This window comes from Phasianus colchicus, chromosome 2 (genome assembly GCF_987193195.1).
Source record: "Phasianus colchicus chromosome 2, bPhaCol1.hap1.1, whole genome shotgun sequence".
NCBI classification, from domain to species: Eukaryota; Metazoa; Chordata; class Aves; order Galliformes; family Phasianidae; genus Phasianus; species Phasianus colchicus.
The window spans coordinates 3,976,227-4,003,362 of NC_143437.1; the positions used below are offsets into that span (position 1 = coordinate 3,976,227).

Genomic DNA, 27,136 nt, shown 5'->3' on the forward strand with positions numbered 1-27,136 from the left:
GCCGGGTCCTACACTTTGGCCACAGCAACCCCAAGCAACGCTACAGGCTTGGGGCGGAGTGGCTAGAAGACTGGGTAGAGGAAATGGACCTGGGGGTGTTGGTTGACGCTTGGCTAAACATGAGCCAGCAGTGTGCCTGGGTGGCCAAGAAGGCCAATGGCATCCTGGCTTGTATCAGAAGTAGTGTGACCAGCAGGAGTAGGGAAGTAATTGTCCCCCTGTACTCAGCTCTGGTGAGGCCGCACCTTGAGTACTGTGTCCAGTTCTGGGCCCCTCACTGCAAGAAAGACGTTGAGGCCCTGGAGCGTGTCCAAAGAAGGGCAACAAAGCTGGTGAGGGGTCTGGAGCACAGGCCTTATGAGGAGCGGCTGAGGGAGCTGGGATTGTTCAGTCTGGAGAAGAGGAGGCTCAGGGGAGACCTTACTGCTCTCTATAACTACCTGAAGGGAGGTTGTAGCGAGCTGGGGGTCAGCCTCTTCTCTTGTGTAACTGGTGATAGGACTAGAGGGAATGGTTTCGAGCTGTGCCAGGGAAGATTCAGGCTGGATATTAGGAAATACTACTTCTCTGAAAGGGTGGTCAGGCACTGGAATGGGCTGCCCAGGGAGGTGGTGGAATCCCCTTCCCTGGAGGTGTTCAAGGAACGTTTGGATGTTGTGTTGAGGGATATGGTTTAGCGAGAACCATTGGTGATAGGTGGATGGCTGGACTGGATGATCTTATAGGTCTTTTCCAACCTTAGTGATTCTGTGATTTCACAGGTGCTTTTAAATGGTTTAAGCAGATCCCATTCTTAACCTGGGGAAAGAGAAGCTGAAGCACACAATGCACTGACTGGTCCTCCTCACCCACCAGCCAGATAGCAGGACAGGAGGCAACACACCGCAACGGAGCTGGAAGGACCAACAAGTTGACCTGGCAACCTTTTAATGCACAAACAATAGATCAGTCCCTGCTCGATGGAAAATGAAGCAGGAAGGAAAAGGCACAACAGGAAAGGACAGAAAAAAAGGCTTTTAGGTTTGTCAAGCATACCCACAGAACAGCAAGTGGGGATGCAAGGACTGGGGAAGCAATATGAGAATGAGGAAGGGGCAGGAGATGAGGAGAGAATGGGATGTGTGAAAGAAAGCCCCCGGAGCAACAGCTGTGCTGAGATTCCACACTGATCAGTGGATTCAAGCCTCCTCAATTTGAAAGAATGACAGAGTTGAGGCATATTTGCATTTGGAGCATCTCCTACACAACACAAGGTGCTCAATCGTCCCAAGGATGAGAGCTTTTATAAGTATCTAATTGGCAAGATAAGCTCCACGTATGTAAGGCTCACAAAACTGTTTTAAAATAACTGTTTTTCAGAAAGTTCAAGTTTTAGAAGACATGAACAACACTATGGGGGAGAACCTACGGACTCATGAATCCTTTTTCTCCCCACAAAACCACACATTCTCTCTCCTTGGAGAGAAATACAAAAACATGATGCCAGTCTGGTTGTCCCACTTCTCTCTTCTTTAGAGATCATATTTTTGCTTACTCCAAAAATCCACCTGTTTTCCTTTAAACAAAGTTAATAGCTCCAAACTCATACTCAATCTGTGCCTCCAGCCAATCCGGTTCCTCACACAGGAAGATTTCTGCATGCCCCACTCCAGCACAGTTCATCCACTTGGGACCTGGGCAATAAGTTTAACTCAGTATGGCCAATGGTACTACTTGCTGTTCCCCACGCAGTCAAGATATACAAGTCAGCTGAAAGTAGTATGAAAGCCTTGCTATGCAGCAATCTGGTTTGCTACATATGACAAGATGCTGGAGTTTGAACTTCAGCTATTTCAGCTGTTGAAACTTCAAACATACGTATAAGTTCAATATTATAAGAATTCAGCTAAATAATTACAACTTAAGTTTAAAGCACCTTTTTGGGCAGTTTAACATTGTTTCCTCCTGTTTCAATCCCACCATTACAGAAATGCAGTTCATAATCACATGTAAAGAGACAAGATGAAAAGCTCTACTGTAACTCTGAAGTAACTGAAGCAGATGGCCCAAAGTAAGACTGGTATATAGGAAAGGACAGAACCAAACACCTCCAAAAGGGGCTGGGCAGTCCACGCATAGCAGGAGCAAACTCTGCAAGACACCACAGTTGTTGCTCTCTCCAAACACAAGCCATCAAAATGCTAATTCCACAGATGCTGTGATGTTGAAATTCAGCCAATACACTCAGCATAACAGACACTAAAAACCTTATTGGAAAAAAATGCAATTTGAATAGCAGGCACAGTATTTAAAGTGGGATCCTGCTTACAGGTACAGCTTTGCATTTTAGAATCAAAACTGTTTCAGTACGTTTCTTTTTTGGAATTGCTGTAGTGAAAAGTAATACAGAAGAGCAGCCCAAGGTTAATCACCTTGCTTCCCAATTTTCAAACACACAAAAAGCTCTGTTGCAGTTGTGGACTCTGCAAAAGCATAACTGACACAAGGCATATGTTTGGAGAAAAGTCATGTTAATATCAAATCATGCCTTGATATTTAACTAAGTCCAATCACAAAATTATTTTGATTTAACTCAAACGGTTTCCCCCCACCACCAATTTGATGCCAATTAACCAACAGCTGAAGGGAAGAAAAGGTTTTCAAAAATGCTTCTTCTAGCATATTTTGATTTTTTTTCCAGCATCGTGCTACTATTTCACAGAAGGAAACTACCTGGTTGGGCTCTAAACAGCATGGCTAGTCAAGACTAAACAAAGCCAAATTGCTTTAAGTAACACCAAGATTTTCCCAGTGAACAACGCACACTATGTTGTGTCATTTCAACAAGTTTGAAGAAATGTAAATAATAAATAATTGTTTTTAAAAAGCAGTGCTCACACTGGTGCTAATTCATAGGAAAAATAAGTCTCTTCTGCAAAAAGCAGAAGGTGGTCAGGCAAAAGAAGGAAATGATGTTTGCTTCTTGGCTGAATCTCTGTAACAAAGCATCAAATGAAGCAATATAAAACATTTCCCATTCACTGATATGAAAAGTGTTTAAAATTCAGCACCTCATTGGGCAAGGGCACCAAATATACCATACCTGAGTACAACCATTAAAGAGTGTAGAGAAATGCATTGCCTGAACTCTCACTGTTGTCAGAACATCAAAGCAGGCAAAACACACCTCCTACAGGATGAATTCCTGATTCTACTTGTTACCTGCAATAGCACAACAGACCAAAATCCAACTCATTTTTCAAACTCAGAAACGTATATAGCAGAACTCACTTACTTGACAGCAATTTAGGAATCTGCTGCTGCCCACTCATAAGAGGCCGGGTGTATGGGCTCCCATAAGCTCCAAGAGGTACTGCATTGGCATACATTCCTGGCATCCCTCTTTCCCTTGGCATTGCATGGCTATTGTGGGTAAGAAATGAAGAGGAGAATGAATAGGATGTTTTCACGAATGCCATCTTACAGCACAGCTGCTACCTAGTCCTTTAAATACCCAGCTCTCTCCAGTGCATCAGTGGAGATGTGCAACAAACACGATGTGGTGATGTATAAGGGTGCCAGGCACACCACAAACAAAGCATACACTTTGTGAGCTGGTGCTAGCACAAACACTCAAAATTCTATAGCAAGTCCCAGTAAATAGGAGGAAAAAAAAAAAAAACACTGTAAGAGTTCAGTAAGAGTGAACTGCTAACACTGAAGGCAATGTTTGTCAAGCCTGTGTGGAACTGCATTCGCATTAAGACATCCTAGTGTCTTATTAAATTGCATTTCAGGGTGGCAGACATATGTGATCAGGAATGTAACTTTTTGGTTCACAAATAATAGTAGTGGAACAAATTATGCTTTCTAATGCATGAATATAAGAAAGGTTGTTATTTTTTCTTCTTCCAGCTCCTCTACAGTGATAAGATGAGGCAAAATAAAATAAAAAAAAGTATTTTCTCTTCCTAGAGAGACTCACAGTTTACTTTTATTTGATAGTATTACAATGTACTTTAAAACATTCTCTGTTCAGGCTCTGAGAGACATATGGCTCCCTGTACTTCCCAGTAAGGGAACAACGTTTCATTTTATCTGTAATACACAGCCCCAGCTCATTCCCTCTTAGTTGTCATACAATAATGCTTCAGAGCACAGAATGAAAGTTATCTTGACTTTTGGAGAACTAATAAAAACTGACTCTGAAAACGCCTTGAAAAATGACAATCAAACGGATTGTAGGGTGTAACACAAGTGCTTTAAATAAAGGTTTGTAAAAACCCCTCATTTTTAAAAGCATGAAAGACATTCCTGGCTTTGTAATAGTATTAACTACCACTTGTGTGCAATATCCTCATTGTATCTTCTGTACTTCAAGAGAGTATCTAGCAAACAAGTTGAAAAAAGAAATAAAACAGGAAAGCTAGTAAGAAATATTTTGTAGAAAAAACAGCCCTCAGTATAAACAACTATGCAAGGTACTACTGCAAAATTATCATGCCTGATTTTTATTAACATTGAATACAAATAATCACACACCAGACTTTCCAGTATGGAACATCAGCATCTGATCTGTTTTTCTTTCCTCAATCCCTACATGTTTGTTTGGGTTTTTGTTTTCTTGTTTTTAAAAGGGGAAAAATAAAGGAGCATAGTCACTAGTACTGCCAGGCTTACCCTAAAGTTCTAAATGCTGACTGGTCCAAGTGGACTGGCTTTCTGTCTCGATTAAAACCAAGCTGTGGTCTCCAAGGCCTGCCATCATTGTTGGTCTTTTCCCAATCTCCTGGCTTCAGAACTGGAGGAGGTTTCCTGAATATCAAAAATAGTTTCGTAAGTAGTTACCAGAGCAAATGCTCAGATTAATGAAAGTAAATTCAATTACTTAAAATCTCACAACCAATACTTACTTTGCACCAGGTAACACAATAGCCTTGAAAATAAAATCTTCATCAAACTGTGGATCTTTGAAAGAGATACTGCAAGAAAATATTTGAGAAATGTGTTTACTTGAGAATTAAGACAAGCAAGATGAAAGAATTACTTGCTGGTCAATTAACACTGACATGCATAACAGAAGATAGAAGAACCTACGACTTAAACTGTAAAACACCTGGGTGTGTTGACTACAGGGAGTTGGATCTCTACGTTGTTTTCTACGGGGTGATGTTTTTCCTCCGCTGCGTCAGTATTCCATCCAAAAGAAAACTTGATGTTTAGAAAACAGTTAGTCATATGTATGGTAACGAAAGTATCTTTTGCAGATCTGGGAGAACAGATCTTCTAGTAAAAGCACTTGTACTTGATTAAGGTCAAAGGATACCATAGCAAACTGTTAACTTTCCCATCCTTGCTATGCAATCTACTCACAGACGTACTGAACTTGGAAGCAGGGACTTTTTATTCCCAAAGGCAGCTCTGTACTTGTATGTAGTTTTACAAAAACATATGTATATGTTTTTTTCAGTGACATCTCAAAGAACATCTGTTTTGAGCTGTCTAGCATTACCCAAACGAAGAACAAAACATGGCTGGAAAATTATTTTATGCTAGTAGAATGCATTTTGTAGCAGTTTGGGTTTGCTTTTGGTAAATTTGTCCACACTCCAGTCTCCTGGTTTAAGTATCCACATTCCACCAGCTGCCAGGAAGAATTCTGAAGTACACAGGACCAGCTTGCTTGCTTCCTGTTCTCTCACTATCAACCATTTCATACAGAAGAATGCTAGGGATGCCAAGAAAGAGAAAAGCAAATCACTAAGCAGGCTAATCTCACTCTTCCAGATGAAATAAACTTATCTTTCCCCAAAACAGAGAATGAATTAGACTCCAAGGAAAGAGAATAATGGTCCCTTGGAAAATTCAATCAGAGTCAAAAGAACTGAAGAGTCAAACCATGACTACTCATACCATCTCAAAGCACAGGAAGAAAAATCTTTGCAACAGAGGAATAGACAGCAGCATAAAACAATTCAAACTTCCTGACAGTGGCAGATGGGAAACAAAGAACAACTACTCATGGCTCAGTGATGTTCTCATTTCAGAACATCCTTTCAACAACACCCTGACAATCCACAATTTAACATTTCTTATAGCCCCTAAATAGTTGCACTAGTTGAACCAAGTTATGCCTCTTTTGAGGAAAAAAAATTACTCAAGCAGATCACAAGTGATTTTCAGTGTCTCAAGTACCTTACGTGGCACAAGACACGAGCAGTTACAGGCTCAAGTATTAAATACATACTCTACTGTGCCAAATTAAGTGAGAAAGACATAACACGCTATGCGTACAGAAATTTGCTGTTGAGTACAAGAGCCATTCGCATCATTTGTGACCACAAGATTTACCCCTGTAAAAACTCTACATTATTTTTTTTATTCATCATGAAGTTTCTTAGTACCCCCCCAAACACCACAGTCAGGCAAAGACAGAATTACTGCTATATATTCTGCAATTAGGAGGACAAAAAGAAAAAAACAAACCAAGCCATACTGTTGGGGTGAAGCTTTGAATCTAACACATTAGGATCTGATTTTTAAAGAGACTGATAGGTACCACATGCCTCAAAGAGAACATCCAACACTTGCAGGGCTGAAAAATGCTATCAGGTGGGTTTGCCCCAAGAATAACGTGCGGATGGAAAAGGTTCACTTGATCAGGAGAACCCCTCTGTAACCAAGACTTGTAAGACAGGAAGCTGATGAGAACCCATCTCCAGAAGTGAGAAGGTACTAGAATAAGAAATAGCAAAAAAAAAAAATCCTAGCAGTAGAAACAACTTATGTAAAGAGAGTTCCTTTCTACAAGGCAGGGAACCCAGCCACTCAGTGAGAAAAAAAAGAAACAGCTCCTTATTGCTGAACTCTAAGATACAAAAAGCTTATATTCTCAGACGCTGTCTGGGAATTGTTAGCAATTAAAGTAGATAAAAATCCAACCAGCAAAAAAAAAAAAAAAAGAGCTGGAAAAGATAAAAATCAATATCCAATTCTATCTCAGAGGCTTGTCTCATGGAAGTTAGGTTTTCTTTCATTTAAAAGGCTTGAGAGAGAATACAGAGTTCTATCGGTGCTGTTCTTTGCTTGCCAAAGATCCAGAAGTTACAAAAAAAAAAACAAGCAAAAAAGTAAAAGCAGACAAGATGAGGCACTTTCTGAGGGGATGTAAACCACTGGGTCTGATGCACTGAGAAGCAATCACTTCAGATACCCCTGCAATGGGCATGCCACCACACACTCTGCTTTACCATCATGACCCAAACATGACTACGTTCTATTCTGAATTCGAAAATGAAAAGAATTTAAAACAAAAGTTCCATTTTTTCTTGAGATGAATTCTGCTGCAGATTCAAAACTACAAAAGAGGTTAAACTGAGTTTTCTTACTGCACCCTGTACAACAATGTATTAAAACCCAAAATTTCCTTACCTGACTGCAGAATTTTGTGTAAGATCACGTAGCATTGGAACAGGAGACTCTACTGTCCTGGTAAGAGAAAAGGCTCTGTTAAAATGTCACAAACTTTTCAGCATCTGCACCACTTTCTCTGTGATGTCAGTTAAGTCTCTATCAAGTAAATGATCTTAAAATAAGCTTGTCTTTTCTCCACACCAAATTGCTGTATAAAGCAGTGGAATTACTGAATTCTTATTTCTTAATGATCTTACTTCTGCAGCTGATCATTCATGTGCATTCTCACTTATGTCCAACAGTGGATTTGCATATTTTCCACTGTCCAAGTGTTTAAGAGTTAAGACTGTTTTGTGCCTCAGAAACCTTTCCACATCAGTTTGATTATTACAAGCCAGCAGGTTCTGAGAGGGCAGGAGAAGAGCAGAGCAGACATGGACACAAACTGACTTCTCAGGGAAAAAAGGCTCTGAAGAAATAAATATTTTTAGCAGCTGTTTTACAAAGCACTTGAAGACTTTCCTTCCTAACTGAGATTTAATAGGCTGGGATGCAGCTGCTTCTTAACCCCTTCCTTCTTCCCTCCAGAGAACTTACACCCTCATGTTGAGATAGAGAATATTAACCTTATCAATCAGAAGCTGGATCCCCTTAGTTAACATTACCATGCACAACCATCACACCCATGGGCACACAAATCAAACTGTACACATGCTTTGCTAAAAAGATCTGCATGAAATTCAGTGAGCTGGACACATTTTGAAGTGGTGATTGAATATAAATGCTTGTTTTCACAGAATTCCTAGCAAACAGTACCTCTCCAGGTAGAACAAACAAGAAACCCTACACATTTCTCAAGCTCTAGATAAGGAGGGCCATGAGAGAGTTTTCTTGCTCCTGCATTACTGTTCTCTCCAAGAACAGCTCTGACTTGCTCATATTCTCCACAAGCCATGAGAAGAATAAAGAAGTGTGTATTAGTGAGTGTGATCGAGGATATATTATCTGTCCAACAAAATCAGAGTATTTCTGCATCTAATAGAAATGAGCTACAGAACACCTGCTTATACCTCTAAGCAAAGTTAGATTAATGAATGCATATCCAACAAAGCAAAGACGACACCAACGATTTCCCAAAATAAATGCATTATCCAGAAAGAGGAAAAAAACATGTGTGCAGTTGGTTAATGTATATTCCTGAATTTAGTACTACAACCTAAACAGAAAACAGCAGAGTACATCCCTATGTGGGCTTCTTTTTAAAATAATGAAAATTAGCAGGTAGGAAGCAGGATTTTTTTTTTCTTTGAACAGCATGCCCTACTACTGGAAGTCACATCAGACTCTTAAATCAGAATCTGTACAGAAGCACAAGACCAAAGCAACATGATGATACTAAGGAAGGCTACTGCTTTCACTATTGCTTTTAATATATAGCCCTGGTTTACCTATAATAAGCTAGTAAAATGAGTGTTCTTGCCTTTGAGTAGTATACTGATCATAATACACACACCTACTCTGAATCCTAGCAGAAAGCACACTTGGCTTCAACCTAGATACACCATCTTATCAGGAATTTTAGGTTTGTCATTGTTATTCTGTTGTTTTTCAGTTTAAATGCAGGTGTAACTGAAGAAAGTACCCTTTACCATCAAACAACTGATGCTGAGAGCTATACTCACTTATCTGGAAGAACAGCATTTTCATTCAGTGTAAGCTTTCCCTGGATTCCGTAACACAACTCTGGGGGCATATCCACTGGCTACAGAAAAAATAACATTTCAGATGAAGCACATAATAAGAACTCCACCCCCATCATCTGTACAATCCCATAAGAACAAATATAACCTACCTCTGTATTTTTGGACTTGTACTGTTCCACAATAAAGTCACAAAGTGGATGGTGTTTTCCAACGAAAAGAACATCCCCACCAAGGCTATTTCTTCTGTCTAGGAAAAAATAATGAAGAAGACAGGTAACAGTTCAGAAGAAGGAAGTAAGGAACACAGCATACCAGCACAACATTCTATTGCTATCTCCACCAGTGCTCCTCCAGAGGAAAGCTTCATTGTGATTTATGAGAAAGCTCTGAAAGTTCTTAGCATCTCTGCACAGAACACGATGCCCCCAGTCACAAAGACTACTAGCACACAGTAAAAGAATGGAAATCCTGTGCTTAGTGGGAAGAATCTTGAATTCAGAACAAAGTGATGGCAAGGACATAGACTGAAAAGGAATCTCCCACAATTTCTTTACGTACAGGAACTGGCTAACCAGGTTTAACTTTTGTACAATGCTGGAAGTAAGGCACAATTTTGCTTATACAGATTGAACACGAAGCTTCACACACTGTAACACAGTCAGACTGCTAACCAGCTCTAATTTTAAAATACAAGTTTACTCATTGATTCCAATACAGTCATCTACCAATTACTTTGACAACATACACTGGTAGAAGATTCTGACATGACCATCTAATTATCAGGTTAGATCTTAAGCAAGTCCATTAAAATAAAAGCAAAAATGGAAGTTATGAAAATAAATCCATTGAGGATCATTCTAATTACCAACACTATCCAATGAAAAGTGAATAAATCTTGCATAATTCAGCTCCTGCTCATTTAGTGCTTAAAACTATATGAAACTGTAGTAAAAGCAAGTACTGATGAATACACCACAGTCACAACAAAATAGTGTAAGTCTTACTTTCTTCAGGAGTGAGGTCAGGATAGACTTCTTCCAAGGCAGCCCTAAGGCGTCGCTCATCAACAAACGGCAATAATGCAACACCTGTGAAAATCAAATCATCCCATTTCAACAAGTAGGGAAACACTGCTTTGAGGCAACCTAGGAGAAAACCATCTGAAAAAATAATCTACCCAGAAAAACACCACAAAAAACAAAGATAAAAAAGCACTGTCCTCTTCAAACTCAAAACATGCTTGTGTAAAGCATTTTACTTGTGGCACTATCTTACTGCAAATTATCTTTGCTATGCACTGCTCAGATGAACAAACGTTGGATGTTGTTCTCCATACCAAACCAAGCTAAATTACAGTAAATTAACAGAGTATTCCTCCTCAGAGAGGAAAGAAAAAAAGTAGCATGAAGGTTTGGGAAAACATGATTGTCATAGGTTTAAACTTTTGCTATGTTTGAGACCATCCAGGCTGTATGATACTGTGTGCTGGACCATTCTGCCAACTACTGATGCTTTAAACCAAAGTTCTCAAAGCTATGACTGACTGGAAAAAGCTTGAAAGAAACAGCCCAAGCATTTCAACTTTCTAAGACACTGTAGTAAAGAACAGAGAAAAGATGAGTCTGAACTGATGTGTCTCGATGGTTTCAGGAATGATAAACGAGAGTTTGTGAATGGCCATCCTTGAAATGATACTAGCATGGAAAGTTTGAATGCTTTACCTTACTGTTCCATCAGTATGATAAAAAAATCAGCCTGTTACCCTGCAGGCTGCCAAGGAAAGGAGGAAAAGTAGTACAGGATAAAAGAGAATGTTTATGTCTGAGCACTCCTCTATCCTCCTCCCTTCCCACAGTCTGGAGAGAGAGACACTTGGAAGCAGCATCCACTACCCATATCTGCTTCATTTAGGAATAAGATGAGGTCATTAAGACAGTCATTATTTATCTCATTTGCAAAAGATACTCTCCCAACAGAATTCAATTCTACTTTATTCAATTTATTAGGAGATAACAACGGAAGAAATCACTGTGTTCAGACATGTGGTGATAAAGATTATATAATTCATTAGGGACTATTCATATTAGCTATTAGTTTCACTCCCAAGTAACATGCAGGCTCCTCTCAGGACCAAAATTCCTCACTAAGCAGTACATCTCACAACACTTCTCTGAGCCCACTCTTAATCATATTTGATAAAACTGAAGAACAGCAATCCCTGGTGTGCTTCAGTATTTTTCTTCAATTATCAACTCTAAAAAGCACTAAGAAGTTTACCATGAAAATTCTTTAAAAGATTTACTTCTGTCACCTTTATTATGGGTTTTAATCTAGAGTTATTATTCCAGTTTTTAATTTCATTTCCCTTACCACAAACAGTAGAGTTTTATCTGACCGTGACAACACTTTGCTTTTACTGCTGAGTTTCCCACTGATGATATTCATAGTTTCCTACTTGCATCTGCACATTTCTACCAGCAGGCAGATCTTAGATGCATCTGCCATTAAATAAAGTTTTAAATACGTCAGTATGAAGTCTGACAGTGTCTCAGACTATCATTTAGCTGGGAGCAGAGCTGTACAGTCTGCAGCTGCCTACCACAAGTAAGAAAGCTGCACTGTTCTTGCTCTGCAAGCAGAAGGGGCTAACTTCCACAGTGACTGAGCCCTGTTATGTCACATTCAAATTTTGACTGGAAATACTTGGGAAGGAAAACTGATGAGTCTACCTGGAAAACAAACTATTCTCACCTGCACAACACAGTGGCAGAGTGGCAGTGAAATATGAACAGAGCGTTCATAACCCAAGAGATTATGAAAAGCACCAACGGTGAACCTTCAGGAGCTTAATTACATCCATAATAAGATGATCTTCAGATGTTGTATCAACAACACAAGGTACACTAGACATTTCTATCTAGATATTTTTAACTTGGGAGCTATTTCTTGTTTTACAGCTGCCTCTTAAATATGAAAATTCTGGATGGTAATACAGAACAAAGAATTTATAATGCAATTAAATATTAGATGAATGAAAAGTAATGTTAGACTGCTAAAAGCACATGGAAGCTACTTAAAACATACTGCTTTACTGTACATTTAATAAGTAGACAAAAGGACTAAAGACAGTTGCCAGAATTACAGCAGGGGGTAAAAAAGACCTTCAACTCACAGAGCAAAAACATGCTAAGCAACATATCTCATAACACTCAGGTCTATTCCCTTTGATTTTGGTTCTCTATCTGCAGTTAAGTCACTGGTGTCTCTAGCTGGCTATTTCAAAGCATGGATGAGATGATTTAGAGAAGGAACCACAGCATCATAGATGTTGGCAGAAACCTCTGGGGACAATTTTGTCCAAACCCCTCCTCAAGCACAGTCACAGGTTGTCCAAGACTGTTGGATTTGAAGCATCTCTGAGGACAGAGAATTTACAGCTTCTCTAGGTTAGCATGTTCCAGTGTTAGACCACCCACAAAAGAAAAAAAAAAAAAGTGTTTTATTGTGTTCAGATGGAATTTCCTGAGTTTCAATTTGTGCCCAAATCATTATTTATACATCTAATAGCGCTGCTACACTGCTGGCTGAATAACAGATAGAAAAATTTGGCAGCTCGTTAGAACTAATATTCTCTAAAGGAAGAGACTCTATTAAATACTGTATCCATTTCCTCATTCCTTGTACACATTCAAGTATTTCTATATTCCTGAGCATTTTTCACTAGGTACTAATGAGCCGCTGATTGAACAGAATAAGATCCATTAGTTAAATACAAGGACAACGAGAGGCAATAACATAGTATGGCTAATAAAAATAGAAAAATGATGGATCTAGCTCAGAACAAATTAACAAATCTAGAATGGCTGCTGAAGTTACTGCTAACCACTGCCAATCCTATATCAGTTTCTCAATCATTATTTGTTACTCGCAGAAATTCCTTCTCAAAAATACAGCTGCTGCAAAATACTTCTCCCCCACACCAGTAATACAAGTTACCCCTGCTACTTGGCATGTAGCTATCTCACTAGCATCATTTCCCATTTTCTTCCTGTTTTTAAAGGCCAACATATTGTAGTTCAAAAGAAGAAACCTCAAGTTTCACCTTGCCAAGCATACTTCTTCCCATTCAGATCAATAGCAAAGTCTTCAGGGTAGAAGTCAATGATGCTCGATTCCTGTATTTGAGAAAAATAAAAAAAATCATTAAAACCAATTATGGAATTGACTGAGAATGCCATGTACTTATGTGTTAGCTCACAGTCAGAAAGCATGCAAAGAACTCTGAGTAAGAGAAACACCTTTTACTAAATACCATTTAAATAAGAAGTTTGGTAGGGCGTTCCCATTACCTACAATATCAGAACAAGAAATTAAGTAGGATAGGAGAACTCCTGACAACTGGTCTCTGCTCCCCAGATGAGTTTCACAGAGTTTCTTACAGAAAGTGAATGTTACTAAAGCATAAAAAAAGTCACAAAATGATTCTTCCTTGTTGAAAAACTCTGATTCCAAAAATTCACTTGTAAGGATCTTTAAATGGTCTCTACAATCCACCAAAAACGTTCCCTTCTGTTCTCCATTATTTTTTCTGCCTGAAGTCAAAAGCAGCAAGTCACAATCACACAAAACTGCAAAACAGCAAAACCTCACACAGAGAAATAAACCAAGAATTCTTACCGGATCTGTCATGAGCTTCCTCCAGGTTGGAGGCAGAAAATTTCCACTTGCAGCTGGAAATACTCCCATCAGTTGTTCGAGAGGCTTGAACTGTTAAAAGTAAACCAGCAGATGTAGGACATTTCTAGCAAGCTGTTAAATCATAAAGAAATAAGTATGCCCTACCGGTTTTGAGCCCTTTTCAAAATCTGAGGGCATGTCTGCAATACCCTCAAAGTCAGAAGCAAACGGAGCGTAGTGAAAAGGGTAATACCAGTTCCAGGAGGCACAGCCCTAGGACACCAAAACAAGAGAATTACAATCAGGCAAATCAGAAGTATAAAAAAAATAAAATAAAATAGAAATCAAACAGCCCAGTAGCTAAAGTTGTTAAAACTTAGCCCAGCATCAACCAGGAGAAAGAGAAGTCCCCACAATTAGAAAAGAAAGAGCTCTTGCCTCTAAAGGTACTCTGGACTTCAGGTTGGGACTTAATTTTTCATAGCCAGATTAGAGCGAGTGAGTTCAGTGGATAGTGAATGGAGACCTCGGGCATTTCCTTGGCAGCACAGAACAGCAGATAGACTTCTCTGCCAGAGTACTCCTGCTATGTGCTAGGTCTGAGTCACTAAGGGAGACAGCCAAAGAGACAGACCTAGCACCGTAACAATACAAAAGACCTTACAGTACAATCTTAACCTTAAACTTCAGGACACCGCAACATACCTCATGCTTATTTCCTCCCCCTTGAGAGAGAACACAAACACACACACACAAAATCCAATGAAACCAAACACAAACATGTCTTGCCAAGAGCAGGAGATCACAGTCTATCCACACAGTTAACCAGGCCCTGGGGCTAAGCAGAGCAGCTTACAGCAACTAGACATATTTTAAACCCGTGTAGAGCTTCTGGCACATCTCAGAGCATGGAAATGTGCGTTGGCAACACAGAACTAATTTACAAGTTCTCCTAACAGTATAACTGCACAAGTCAAAGCCATGACAGAGGTCTCAAGAGCAGTAGCATTTCTCTGACAGCACACAGTTTGCAGTATTGTTTTTGCAAGCTAAATCCCACTGTCAGCTTGAGAATATAAGGGACCAGAAAACCCTGATATGATGCACTCCACATCATGTGAGTATCTGAACAGTATTTGTTGCAGGCTGAAAAGCTATTGCTTTAATTAGTTACTTTTGTACTCTGTAAAAGCACAGACGTGAACATGTCAGGTAACATTTTGTTTTTCCTTCTTACTATTCCACCTTGAACACTAGGAAATACAAAGTGCATTCACTTGAAAGTGGCAAAATAATACTTAAAAAGAAGAAAAGAAAGTCAACTCAAACATCGGTACACAGTGCACTTTAAAGGAAATGTGTCTCTAGAAGGTCTAAGTCAAGTTTTCACCTCCTCAGCTATTTTTCTTAGCAGTACCACTTGAAACAAAAGCCTACTGTTTTGACTTCCAATGCTGAATAGGTAAATGTCAACGAGGCTTCTCCAGCGATATTTTTGGTATAAAGCTACAGAGACTTTAATTACTGCATGCAATTCTTCAGACAGTTTCAGTATATGTCAGGAGCCAGGTGGACTGGGGTTGTTTCTTACCCCCCAAACAGATGTTCCTACTAGTGGAACACGCTCTCCATCGTTAGCTTTTTATAGGAGTAGAAAAGCACGTAGGATTCTGATGTTTTATGGACAATGAGCAGTGGTTAGTTACTGGAAGGAATTTGTATTGTGAGCAACAGTTAAAAAGAAGGAAACTTATCTTGAAATCCTTACAGTCCAACAGTCAACTAATGCAATCTGGCAGGTGTATGGGCAGAAAGTTATCTGACTGCTGTACTAATACTAGTACAACAGACTCCCCACATACAGCAGCTTATAGTATCTTTACACAGTAACAGTTCTGTTATTCAAGTACACACGACAGCAGCACATGCAAGCATTTCATTGCTGCATTACTTTAAATCTGCAATATCATTTTTGATCCGGTCTAGAGAAAAATTTGCCTTCTTTTAGAGTACTCTGGACACAAAGCAAACCAGCAAAGAAAACCCTAACCATCTGTGTTTGTTCATCAAGTTTGTCTTTGAAACTTTACTAAACCAGAAATACTTTCTACACAGGCACTTTTCCTCGAGACCTTATTTGCACTCCTCAATTTTCTTGAGAGCACTGTGGTCCTGCCTGAAGCCTCAAGTTATCAACCTCACTGATTTATTTTCTTTGCAACTGTAATCACCTACTCCTGTATGTACCAGTCACCTCAGTCCACAACTCTGAAGGACAGTGAGCTATCTCATTAAGTTGGTTTTATACGCTAAACCAGGCAACGTTGCAGAAGGACTTGCCCACATGGCTTTAAGTTTGGGTATAAATCAGTCTATCAGTTCCTATAATTTAAAGCCACAAATATCTCAGCAGTGCAAGTGCAACCAAGGTTTGAATAGTTACAAAACCCCATGCCTTTTGCACAAGGCTGCAGCACGCTCACCGAAGAGCAATGAATGTACATCCCATGCTCCTTTGAATACAACAGCCTTAATGTTACAACCTTCAAATGAATACAGATATTTCAGTCCTCTTACAAGTGTTCTCTCAAGAACATCTAATCTCAGCTTCTTTTATAAACTAGACTGCCTTCTGCAGGGGTTTTGTACCACTGCAACAGTGAAGGCTGCACTGACAGTTTTCCAGTATATGTCTATAGCTGATCTGAAGACTTGCTTACAAAGCTGAGAGAGATGTTGGCACATACTGAGCTCTAAGAACACATCTTGCCACAATTAATAGGAACACAGTAAGCATCCAGCAGACCTTAACTGTGTGCAGGATTGTGGGAATTGCCAAGGTGGAATTTCCAACGTGGCCATTAACTCCAGGTGATGTTTTTCCTCTGCAGGAGGTAGGATATGCAGAGCTAAGTTCAACTCTCCTGCAGATCAGCTGCAATACACTTGCCAGCCTTAAGCTGCAAGTCCTCATCCACCATAACTCTAAGTTAATATAATAGAATGGAAGACGCTTTTATTTTTGTCATTCCCAAGGAGTAATAAAAAAAAAGCACATTAGAATAAGCATGCATGTAAGGTATTTGCCCTGCTTGTGTTTCAAGTCAAACAGGTGTGAGCCTCCTACGAAGAGTGCGTGGGCAAAGCCTTGGAGCTACAAAACCATACTGAGACAGACAAACTTCATTTGCCCAAGCAGATTCTATTCCCAGCTCGTGCACAAAAATATAACTTACTTTATCTTCAGAGCACGAAACTAGTTATTAACCAGCAGTGCAACAAAGGCCAATCTGACATCTCAATTATCAAAAGATTTAAATCAGATACAGATTACTTCAATCACAGTGCACTTCATGGAACATCATTACAATCTATGGAGCAGACCAACAACTCTGCTCCTTGCTAGCATTTCACATGCTTTGTGCTTTATTTGCTCATTGCCATTTACCATTTCACCAGCCACTGCACTGCTATCTACTGCAAAGAGGAAACACACATTGGTTCTTAATAAAGAAAGAAGCACTGCTACTGTGAGGGATGAACTGCATTCAAATCTTAAGTGTCAAACAGAATGGCTACTTACATCTTCAGAAAAGCAATGCTTTTCAAAAATAACGAATGGAAAGTTATTATTTCCTGAAAAGAGGCAAGGTGCAGACAAAAGAAAACTGAAGTTTCAGGGGAAAAAAAATAAGTACCTGATAATAATATCTGAGAACCCAGCAAAGCCCTTCAACATAGGACTGTACAACTTTACGACGGAATTTCTCATCAGATGCATCAACATCAAACTTGTTTTTATAGTAGCGTTGCTTCCAACCAGATTCCCATAACCTGCATAACAAACAGATGTCAATACACATTAACATTATATGCCTGTTTACATTTTTGCATTAAAATTCAAAGCTAGTAACTTGCTACTTCAATTCTACTTTTCTGTATTAGGAGGAGTTCCCCTCCTACTAAAAAACAACCCAATTGCCCTTTTATTAATAATAATCAATTGGCTTCCTAATGCTGCTGAGACAAGCTGTGGTTACCAGCAGAATTATCTGAAACTCTGGAAGCCAGCACTTGCTGATTCACATTAAATGAGTTCCCTTTAATACAGGGATTTCCAACCTTTTGTGCCAGGCCGGGATATCAAGTCAAAAACACAACCACAGACACAGTTTATCCTTACTCCATGTAGCTCCCCCTTATGTCTGCCTAGGGATGGGGCAGGGAAAACAGCCACCTGCTCAACTGACAGATGTGTATCTGAATCCCTCAGTTCCAATGCAATATTATTGTTAAACAGGTTGCGACCTGTTTAAATTCCATACAGAATCTAAAGCACATAGGCAACCTGGGAGGTCAACTCAAACTTAACAAAACTCAAGCTCACATTGCAGCAGATGAAGCCTTTAAGATAGAGCAAAGGTTGCTTAAAACTGATATACAACACAAAAACAAAAATAACCCAAAACCTTGCTTTGAACTAGTTGACTTGTACATGGATATCATTTATACTTGACCTGAGCTCAATCACAATTCAAACTGCTGAGGAGGTGGAAAAACAAGGGATGTTTTTGGGAGTGAAGGATGCTAGCTGGGTGAGCAAGGACTAGAGCTACCTGCACTGATGCCTGGACAGAGTCAGGTGCCTCTGCAGTCTCAGCAGCTGACTCCAGGAAAGTTTCAAAACCCTTTCAGTAAGTTTGCTAGCAGATTAGAACTACTGAATCCAGCTTTGAAGTCATTCTAAATACAAAATATATTTCTGTAAACGACCTTTGCATCCAGTTCATTTATGTGTTTTTACTAGTAAGTTGGAAATGATTCTGTTTTACATTGATTTCCACTCCCACCTAAATACAACTCAATACAAACGACAAAAAAAAACACCTAAAATAAAGTTGTTCATTTCCTAACACAATGAAAAGCATGAAAGTATTTTCCACTCAGAAAAGGATCTGAATAAGTATTCCAAGCTACGGAAGAGCTTAAATAATTGCAGTCAAATGTAGTGTTCTCACTTGCTTGATAGCACGACCTTTGTCCAAACTACTGCTATTTGTAAGTCACCATGACTCCTTCAAGCTACTTGCTTTAAAAAAAAACAAACAAAAAACCACTGCTAAAGCTTCTCTTAGCATCTCTGCTGAACTTCAAAGGGAAGCCAACAGTAACACATATTTTGACATCAGACTGATGTTTTCCTTGATCCATTTTAAAAAAAACACAGCAACATAAACTCCTTCAGATCTGCATATGCAATAGTTAAAATGAGAGCTAGTGCTCCCTCCTGGCAAATCGAATTGGCAACATGTGTCATAACAACACTACTGGACACTCGTGATCAATACTTCACAATGAAGTAATCCTCTTTGCTTTCCCATGTTCACACAAGTCCCCTGACTACAGAAAACAGAAACCCATTGGCTGCATTGACCAGGATAGCGACTTGAACAAAAATTATAAGGTCTTCACCCTTGAGTTAAAGGGTAATGGCTTGATTTAAACCTTTGATAAATTCAAACTCACTGGTAATTCACTGTCACTTAATTCTTATCAAATTCCTACCCTTTAATCATCTGGGGAACATAAATGGCCAAAGACGGGCTTGCTACCAATCAAAGATGGAGGAAAACATCATGACAGTCAAAATAAGTAATGCTGCACATGCCAGTGTAACCGAATGCTATGGGTTAAATAGCTCAAAAATTCAACTGCAGAGCAGTGGCATTCAGCTCACATAATCAAAGCTGAACAGTGGATGTGTAGCCAATCTAGTGCGTGGTCTCACAGGGAGTAGTGGCTTGCAGGATGAAAACCTGCACGCATACTAATCTAGATACTTAGATTTAACAGCTATAGCTTACACATCTCACTGGAATTTACTGAATATTCTAACCCTCCACATTAATTACCGGTGGATAAAAAGATCATAGGAAAGCATCTGAAGGCACTGCTGCGCTAAGCTAGATGCAGTCTAATTAATGCCATTTATTTCAGCAATTTGCTAACAAAGTGCTACATAAAATGGCTTCACCTGATATTATCCTCTGGCTCAGGTTCACTGTCACTGTCTTCAGATTTTCGCTTAATTCCTCGTGCTGGGGATGGGGAGCCATCAGAATTGAGACTGGTATTTGGAGACGACATCGTCTAGGGTCATAATTGTAACAGATGAATAGAGGGAAAGATTGATTAGACATTTTAAATTCAAATTCAAACTAACGGTTATGTGATAAAGCAAAAATCACACACTCATTCTGATCTCCAAAAAACTCAAGGCAGAAGTTACACAGTCCTTAAACTACTAAGCCAGGCAGCAAAAGAAAAGAACTCCAAGGGCACTGATTCACAGAGCCAAAAATTTCATTGTATTTGAGAATGAAAAAGATGCAACGAACAAGATAGTTTACAGCAATAAGACATGCCATTTTGATGTATTCCAACTCTGGAATACAACTGCTGTCTTTAATCCTACAGCTTATTTTATGACTTCATTTTATATTGACAGTGAAAAATGAGTATGCAGAGCACCACACAAATGCTGCTTGTAATACAAAACCAGCAGAGATACTGTTTCCTCACTGCTGATCCCTTAAACTCCTTTCAAATGCGTGTATTTTAATATTACAGTCTTAAAAAAATCTCTCATTTTCACCTCTAAAAAGCTAAGACAAATAATTGCAATAAAATATAGTCCTTATAAATTAAACCTCAGCAAGTACAGACTCCATAAAATAACTGATTTGCTTAACCCACGTGCAGAAGTTTCAAGATTAAAATGGAAGACTAGCAGAAAGCACACTTAAATAAAGCAAATTATATTTATCCAGATTTAAAAGAAAACTAATCTTTATGATGAAAAGAATCTTTACTCGAAAAATACATTCAGTGTTTTAATGAATATTTATGGACAGACGAAAAGTTTGTCATAGTTATTATTTCAAGTAACAGTTGAGACTGCTAACAGAACGCTGAACTTGTTTCCAGGTTTTCATTATTTTCTAATACATTTTAAAAATTTGATCTGAGTTTCACCTCTTCCCAGTGAGGAGTGATGCTTAAGAAAGTTAAAAAGCAGTTCCACAAAAGAGATCTGAAAAAAAAATCACTGCTTTCCAAAACAAAAATACATACATGCTCTTTAACAATGATCTTTGTTCCAGACCACTTTTAAAGATTACAAATTTTGCCTAATCCTTTTGCTAGAAAAGCTACTGAGAATTAAACTAGAGAGATTGTGAGAACTTACTGACATATAACAAACACATATAGCTTGGGGAAAAGTGGTGGGGAATGGTGCCATTGTGCATACCTGGTTAATGGCAATTTGCATTATTTTTTCATAAACAAAGCCCTACTGATGTCTTCTTTGGAAGAATTTATGTACACATATATACATACACACACGCTGATCAGTGAAACAAATTAACAAAATGCACATGCTGTATGTATTTCACATACATTCTCTGAAGCATGGGAATTTGGAGCTGAAGGAACAGTTTCAACACAATCAAGCTATGCCCCAACTCCCAGGTTATTTTCCCAGTTCCCAGCAGTACTGAGAGACAAGAAGGCCCCACAGAAAAAATAACAACCAAACAGGTCTACAGGACGCGATTATTGCCCCCTCTATTTGTAAATACCTTTAAACATCTACTTACGGAGTTCTGTCTGTCATGCATCCTCATTTCATAGGCAGCTTGCCTGGGGTTACTGATTGCCTGAGGACTGGAGCGATTTCCCAGAGCTTGAGGGGAAAACTGCCCACCAGGAATAAAAGAAGGATGATCCCTCTAGAAAACAAATACATACAGGTGTGCTGAAAAAGAAGTGTGATCTCCACAGCGATGTGGTGATGCTCTCACAATTTTCAGATCAGCATGTTAAAATAGCACATAGTTACAGAGGTAAAGAGTTACCCACTCCATTCACCTTAAATTAGTTACGTTTAACAATCTTCATTAAACATAAGATTTTAAAGAATTCAGCTTACATAAAGGGCAGACGTGTTCCAACAACAGTTAGTGCTTCTGTAACACGTTTATGAAACATTTCACAGCACTGACTTGCTAGTACAGAATTGTGTAATAGCTGTAGTTTGGGGTATGTCTTTTTTGTGTTTGAGAGAAACATGTCTTTATTCAAACAGATCAATTTAATGCAAATCAGTATACGTATTTAAACTTCAACTCTTAAGTCAAAGCCCATCTCCCTAAGGAACACAATTGCTGAGAAGACTTGTGTCAACTCACAGGAAAGTAATTCTTGTACTGTGATCATCAAGAATCACTAAATCGAAGTTCATAATTATATATGCACGTTTGAAGGACAAAACATACAGGTACAATTATAGCATTCAACTCTCCTTTTCAATAAGTCTTTAACATGCAATTCCTTCAATCAAAGCCCCAGTTTACAAAAAGCCATGGAAAAAAGAACTAAAATAGTTCACACAGAGCCCAGAAAATGCCATGATTACAACTACAGCCTCAACTAACATATTCACTGAAAGCTACAGCACATATTTTAATTCTTTTTTGCACTGTGAAAGAAATGAATTTACCTTCATTCTTTTCTTTTTTTCTTTTTGTCGTCTTTTAAAGTTATCCTAGGATAAAAGAATAAAGAGGAAAACATCACACAGATTTTTTGGAAATGTATTTTGTTATAATCCTCAACCAAAAGACTGCAAGGTTTTTGAGTAATGCTCTGAATAAGAGATCTAGATCAGTTCTTGCATCTGTAAATTCAACGCAAGTTGTCTAGTAACTTCTATCTTACCCTGAAAACCTGCAGAAAAGAGTTGCTTGAATAAGGCCCCTAATTTCGGTTATGACTTAAATCACCTAATAAGCTTAGCAATAGTTTCAGTTCAAGATGACATCAGTGTCAAAAGACTAAGTAATAACACATGCCTAAGCTCCTTGACTGGTGTGGAACATCTGCCATAAGGCCAAGAGAGCCAAAATCTTAGAAAAGGACAAGACAAGGAAAAATCTTGGGCCCAGGATACTGAGAGCTGGCACATCAAATTCATATTTCTACTTCAAGAGAAACGTAGGCTGAAGCAACTAGAAATCAAACGTTTTGGTAGCACTGGCAGAGCACTTTTTGACTGAACAGTAAATAAAGTAAATAATAATAAACAGTAAAAAAATAAAGTTTTCTTCCTTCATTCACAAGTGTTTTATCCCTCATCCTAAATGAAAAAATTGCAGTCTGTCTGCCAAAAACTGCATAGTCTGCAAAGATAGACCAGAAGAACAACAAATCCTGGACAAATTTCAAGTTTCAGAAGGTACTGAAAGGCAAGAATACACTTTGAGCTCATATTTAGTATTCCATCCCTGTACAGAAAAAAACCCTTGTTTAGTTTTTATAGTAGCTATTCAAAAAGTGACAGAACTCACATACAGTTCGTGTTTTGTTGCTACTTGAGAGAGCAACCAGAAAAAAAATACCCCTTACTCCAGGAAAAGCAAATCAACTGGAAGCACTTGACTAGTTTTCAAACATGGAGGAAGCCACTAGAGATATTAACAAAATACAAAGGTCTTTTTCTCATATTCTATTAAGATTAAGGGGCATCACAGTAGCACAAGTGATGAAACAGAACTCCAAGAATATAACATGGAAATTACATCATCGTCTTTTCGCTTTTTGAAAATACTGTCTTCAACTTCTCCAACAGCCAACATGATCATCTGGACTCGCTGCAGGTTGACAAAACCACTTTCTGTGAGATAGCCCTGTAAAATACATAATAATATGGTTGAAAAGCAAATTTATTTTGGTAGCAAACAACAGAATGCTTTAAAAAAAAAAAAGAACAAAAAATATTACCCCAGTTTTGTGCACCACGTTTTTATATATGTTAACCAAGCGATCAATTGCTCCCTCCCTAGAAAGGAAACAAAAGCATGAGACCTTTCATTTAAAGCTACAGTAGGTATACTTGAAGGAAAGTATATGCTCATGTACCTGATCTCCAGAGATGGCAGATGAGGGAGAAAGTCATTTCCAACAAAAAAGCACATAAAGACCCAGTCATCAACACTTCTTTCAAAATCAAAAGTGAAAGGTAAACTGGCCATAGTGAGTTCTCTTTCTAAATACTGCAACACAGGCAAAAAGACACCAAGAACCTTAGTCAGTGAAGTTTAACAACAATATTCATACGTAGGGGATTTGCTAACTGCTTCCACGTACCTCTCGCAAAACACATAAGCGGATGAAAATAAATTCTTGTTCAGAGGCAGGAAGACTGTCTGCAAACTGATCATGCTAAAATAAAAGGAAATAACTGAATTACATCCAAGCTCGCTTTAAAGTTTATCCTGCTCCATTTTAAAGCATACTTGGAAAAGAGCTAAGAGATACATAAGCACTGGTTCTCAAGTTCTTATGCCAAGCATGCATCTTACTACTTTGTGTGTCTTAAGTTACTGATTATCCTCCCTTGCCAGTGGGAAAAAGAAAGAAAACTAATAAGTGAGAAAGTTAGATTCTGCATAGTATTTATATGCTACAGAAGTATCATTTTATTAATATGAAAGGAAAGCCAGACAATTCCAGTAACATAATTTGTATTACGCTTCAGACAAAACTGACAGCGAGAGTAACGCGAGGATATCATTAAGACACAAATTAGTTCACACTGAGAAGAATTTGTAGAAATATCAGAATTCTTACCTTGCCTTGTTTTTCTCTGGGCAAACCCTGACAATCCTTAACCTCGTGACCCATCTGGTTACAAAGAGCACATGGCTTGGGTTTATTTGGCTTAAACTCTTCCCTAATTATGGTGAAATTTGGTTCGTGTGTGGCTAATCCAAGCATTATTAGATCAGCTACCAATCAAAAGAGAAGAATAAAATAAAATGAAAGACAAATATTAAGCATTTTCTTAAGAACAACAACAAACCAACAACTGGAAACCACATACATTCTGCTTTAAACAAGCATGACAGCAACTATGGGCTTATCCACAAACTACCCAGATAGTACAAGAAAGTTAAAGTCAGCCCTTTGGCCACAGACAGTGGCTGTCAAAAACTAACAGATACACTGGATTATTTATACATACACAAACCAAATTCTAAACACTACAGCTCTACACAATCAAAAAACAGCACAAGAAAGTTTAACATGAGATACACTATCAGCAAAGAACTCACCATCAGCCCCACACAGACAGTGATGAGTGTTCGGGTCATGGTTTGGTTGAGCTACATGAAAGAAAATTACACAGCTTTGGTTCAATAACGTAAAACAGGTTAGAAATAAGTGCCATACTGCAGTTTATTACAAGTATACCTCTTTGTCTTCTAATGTAATCCATGATTTTATGTTCACCTTCACCAGGAGCACTAGCATCAGACAGGATTACCTGTGAAGATTTACAGATTAGGTAATCAATTTATGCTGCCACCCTTAAAAAAAATCCACCAGCAGTAGGTAGTTCAAGTATTCTTAAGTCAGATTCAGTATATGAAATCCTAATTTGTAGTGTCAATTATCATATTATGACTCAAAAATCAATTATTTAAGAGTTTGGTTCCTCTGAGCAGACCTTAATTTTTCTCTAATTTCAGAATGAAGCTGACATATTGATTCTAATACCACTGAAATTATCATATCATTAGCCTCCTGATAAATTATACGGACAACTGATGAAACAGGGTTGTCAGAAACAGAACTTGATGGGGGTGGAGTGCTTGAGTGGTTGAATAACAGTATAAGAGAATCTCAAAGTCAAGAAAGGCATGAAAGCTGCTATAAACAATTTTTATGGACTGACATCTACTGTACATCATTCGAATGATAGAAAAAAAATGCAGTCTGAGACAGTAAACAAGTAAAAAATAAAGAGTGAAAAGAATACACATACAACAAACAGACTGTGACATTTTTCCCTAAGATAATAAAGTACCCCTAAAGTCCTGTGTCCTATTACATCAAATTGTGGCTTGCAATATCAGATCTTTTCACTGCTTTTAAATGAAAAAAAAATAGTGCTTTTAGATTGAGTTATTAGGATAAAATACACCTCCAAAGTCCAGCAGAAGGTGCAAGTTGGTCCACTATTAATATCTGTGTGAGAAGATGAGACAAATCTGTTGAATTCAGGCTCTTCAGTCATATCCTAGCCTAACCTATAATAGATCACCTTAATTTTCCTGAAGTATCAAACTGTGAAACTTACTGTCAAATTTTTCCACCCTGGGTCACTGTTCAAACGGTCAGCGATGTAATAGCGGAGACATTTTGCAAGATTGTCCATAAACTCAGTTCCCTAAAAAGGGACAGAAGAAAATACATTAAGCCATCATCCAGATACTGACAATTGCTGGTTAAGTGCAAGATCACTTACTGGGGTAATACAGTTGCTGTCAAATCTTTCCTTCACTTCTTCTGGAGGAAGAATGCCACCTAGAGCAATAAAAACATTTAACAGAAGTAAATCAATATGGAACATTAAACATTTTTTGCATGAGAAACACCCCGATGGCTACCCTGATAGTAATTAACACTTAGTAAAAGATTACTTTCTTTCAGAAACAAAACAGGTCTTACCATTACTTTCATCTTAAAATTAGGTACTGGTACTCTTACAAACATCTGTTGTTTCAGAGCAGTGATTTCACTACCTGTTTTGCCAAAAACTAGAAGTCTCAAGGAAACTAAGCTTGCTAAATGAGATAAAACATTAGGATATAGGGTAGAATATACAAGAAAACTATGTTTCCACTTCTTATTCACTTGAGCTCCCAAATAAGGTTACACTAACTTCTTATCTCTGAATTTCATAAAAGAATCTAGAAATGCAACAGGGAAAAAGAAGTGTGCCCTGCCTTTTTAACCTCTAACGAGGCTATGCTTTCACTTGGAAGGCCACATTACTTCTTCCTACACAGTCACCTGAACTAATTCCTCCAGCACACTCTGCATCCTTCAGCTACAAACAGTGCTTTCACTCGAGTCATATTACTATCAATTTCAAACTGCACTGATGTTGCTCCATTCCTGAGTTTAAGGTTTCCAATCAAAGTACCTACCCTTGCTTGCAGTATATTCCTTATTCCTGTGCAGCAACAACTTCACACGACCTCTACTGCTAAGCCTCAACTAACTTTTTGTTAGGACCCAGAAACATTCATTCCTTTCTGTAAGGATAGTGGGAGGCTAAGCAAAACTCTGTTTATCCCTGTTCTTCTGTTCACTTTCTTCCTGAAGGAATTAAAAGAACACAAATCCATTTCAGACAGGAAGACAGAAAACAAAAGTGACATTTTACCTTGTATCTTAACTTTGGGAAGAAAAAAAAAAAAGATCCACTACACCCTCCTTCTCTATAATGCACA

At 38.4% G+C, this 27,136-nt stretch overlaps 1 protein-coding gene across 2 annotated transcripts in view; it reads right to left on the reverse strand.

Moving 5' to 3' along the window:
• XRN2 (5'-3' exoribonuclease 2) overlaps positions 1–27,136 on the reverse strand; it is a 46,980-nt gene that overhangs the window by 13,920 nt on the left and 5,924 nt on the right. Inside the window, exons 1-24 of one of the 2 annotated variants that reach the window (XM_031603366.2) lie at positions 26,831–26,992; positions 26,146–26,204; positions 25,978–26,067; positions 25,089–25,161; positions 24,950–25,000; positions 24,465–24,622; positions 23,982–24,056; positions 23,754–23,887; positions 23,616–23,673; positions 23,414–23,521; positions 22,336–22,380; positions 21,434–21,565; positions 19,807–19,922; positions 17,471–17,606; positions 13,938–14,045; positions 13,773–13,862; positions 13,198–13,270; positions 10,100–10,183; positions 9,245–9,342; positions 9,075–9,154; positions 7,411–7,467; positions 4,893–4,961; positions 4,660–4,794; positions 3,275–3,402 (exon numbers count right to left, since the gene is read on the reverse strand). In XM_031603366.2, the coding sequence (XP_031459226.2) occupies positions 3,275–3,402; positions 4,660–4,794; positions 4,893–4,961; positions 7,411–7,467; positions 9,075–9,154; positions 9,245–9,342; positions 10,100–10,183; positions 13,198–13,270; positions 13,773–13,862; positions 13,938–14,045; positions 17,471–17,606; positions 19,807–19,922; positions 21,434–21,565; positions 22,336–22,380; positions 23,414–23,521; positions 23,616–23,673; positions 23,754–23,887; positions 23,982–24,056; positions 24,465–24,622; positions 24,950–25,000; positions 25,089–25,161; positions 25,978–26,055 (2,086 nt within the window). In that variant the 5' untranslated portion in view covers positions 26,056–26,067; positions 26,146–26,204; positions 26,831–26,992. Of the gene's footprint in view, positions 1–3,274; positions 3,403–4,659; positions 4,795–4,892; positions 4,962–7,410; positions 7,468–9,074; positions 9,155–9,244; positions 9,343–10,099; positions 10,184–13,197; positions 13,271–13,772; positions 13,863–13,937; positions 14,046–17,470; positions 17,607–19,806; positions 19,923–21,433; positions 21,566–22,335; positions 22,381–23,413; positions 23,522–23,615; positions 23,674–23,753; positions 23,888–23,981; positions 24,057–24,464; positions 24,623–24,949; positions 25,001–25,088; positions 25,162–25,977; positions 26,068–26,145; positions 26,205–26,830; positions 26,993–27,136 lie in introns of those variants that run through there. The other variant, XM_031603365.2, reaches the window with a different exon arrangement.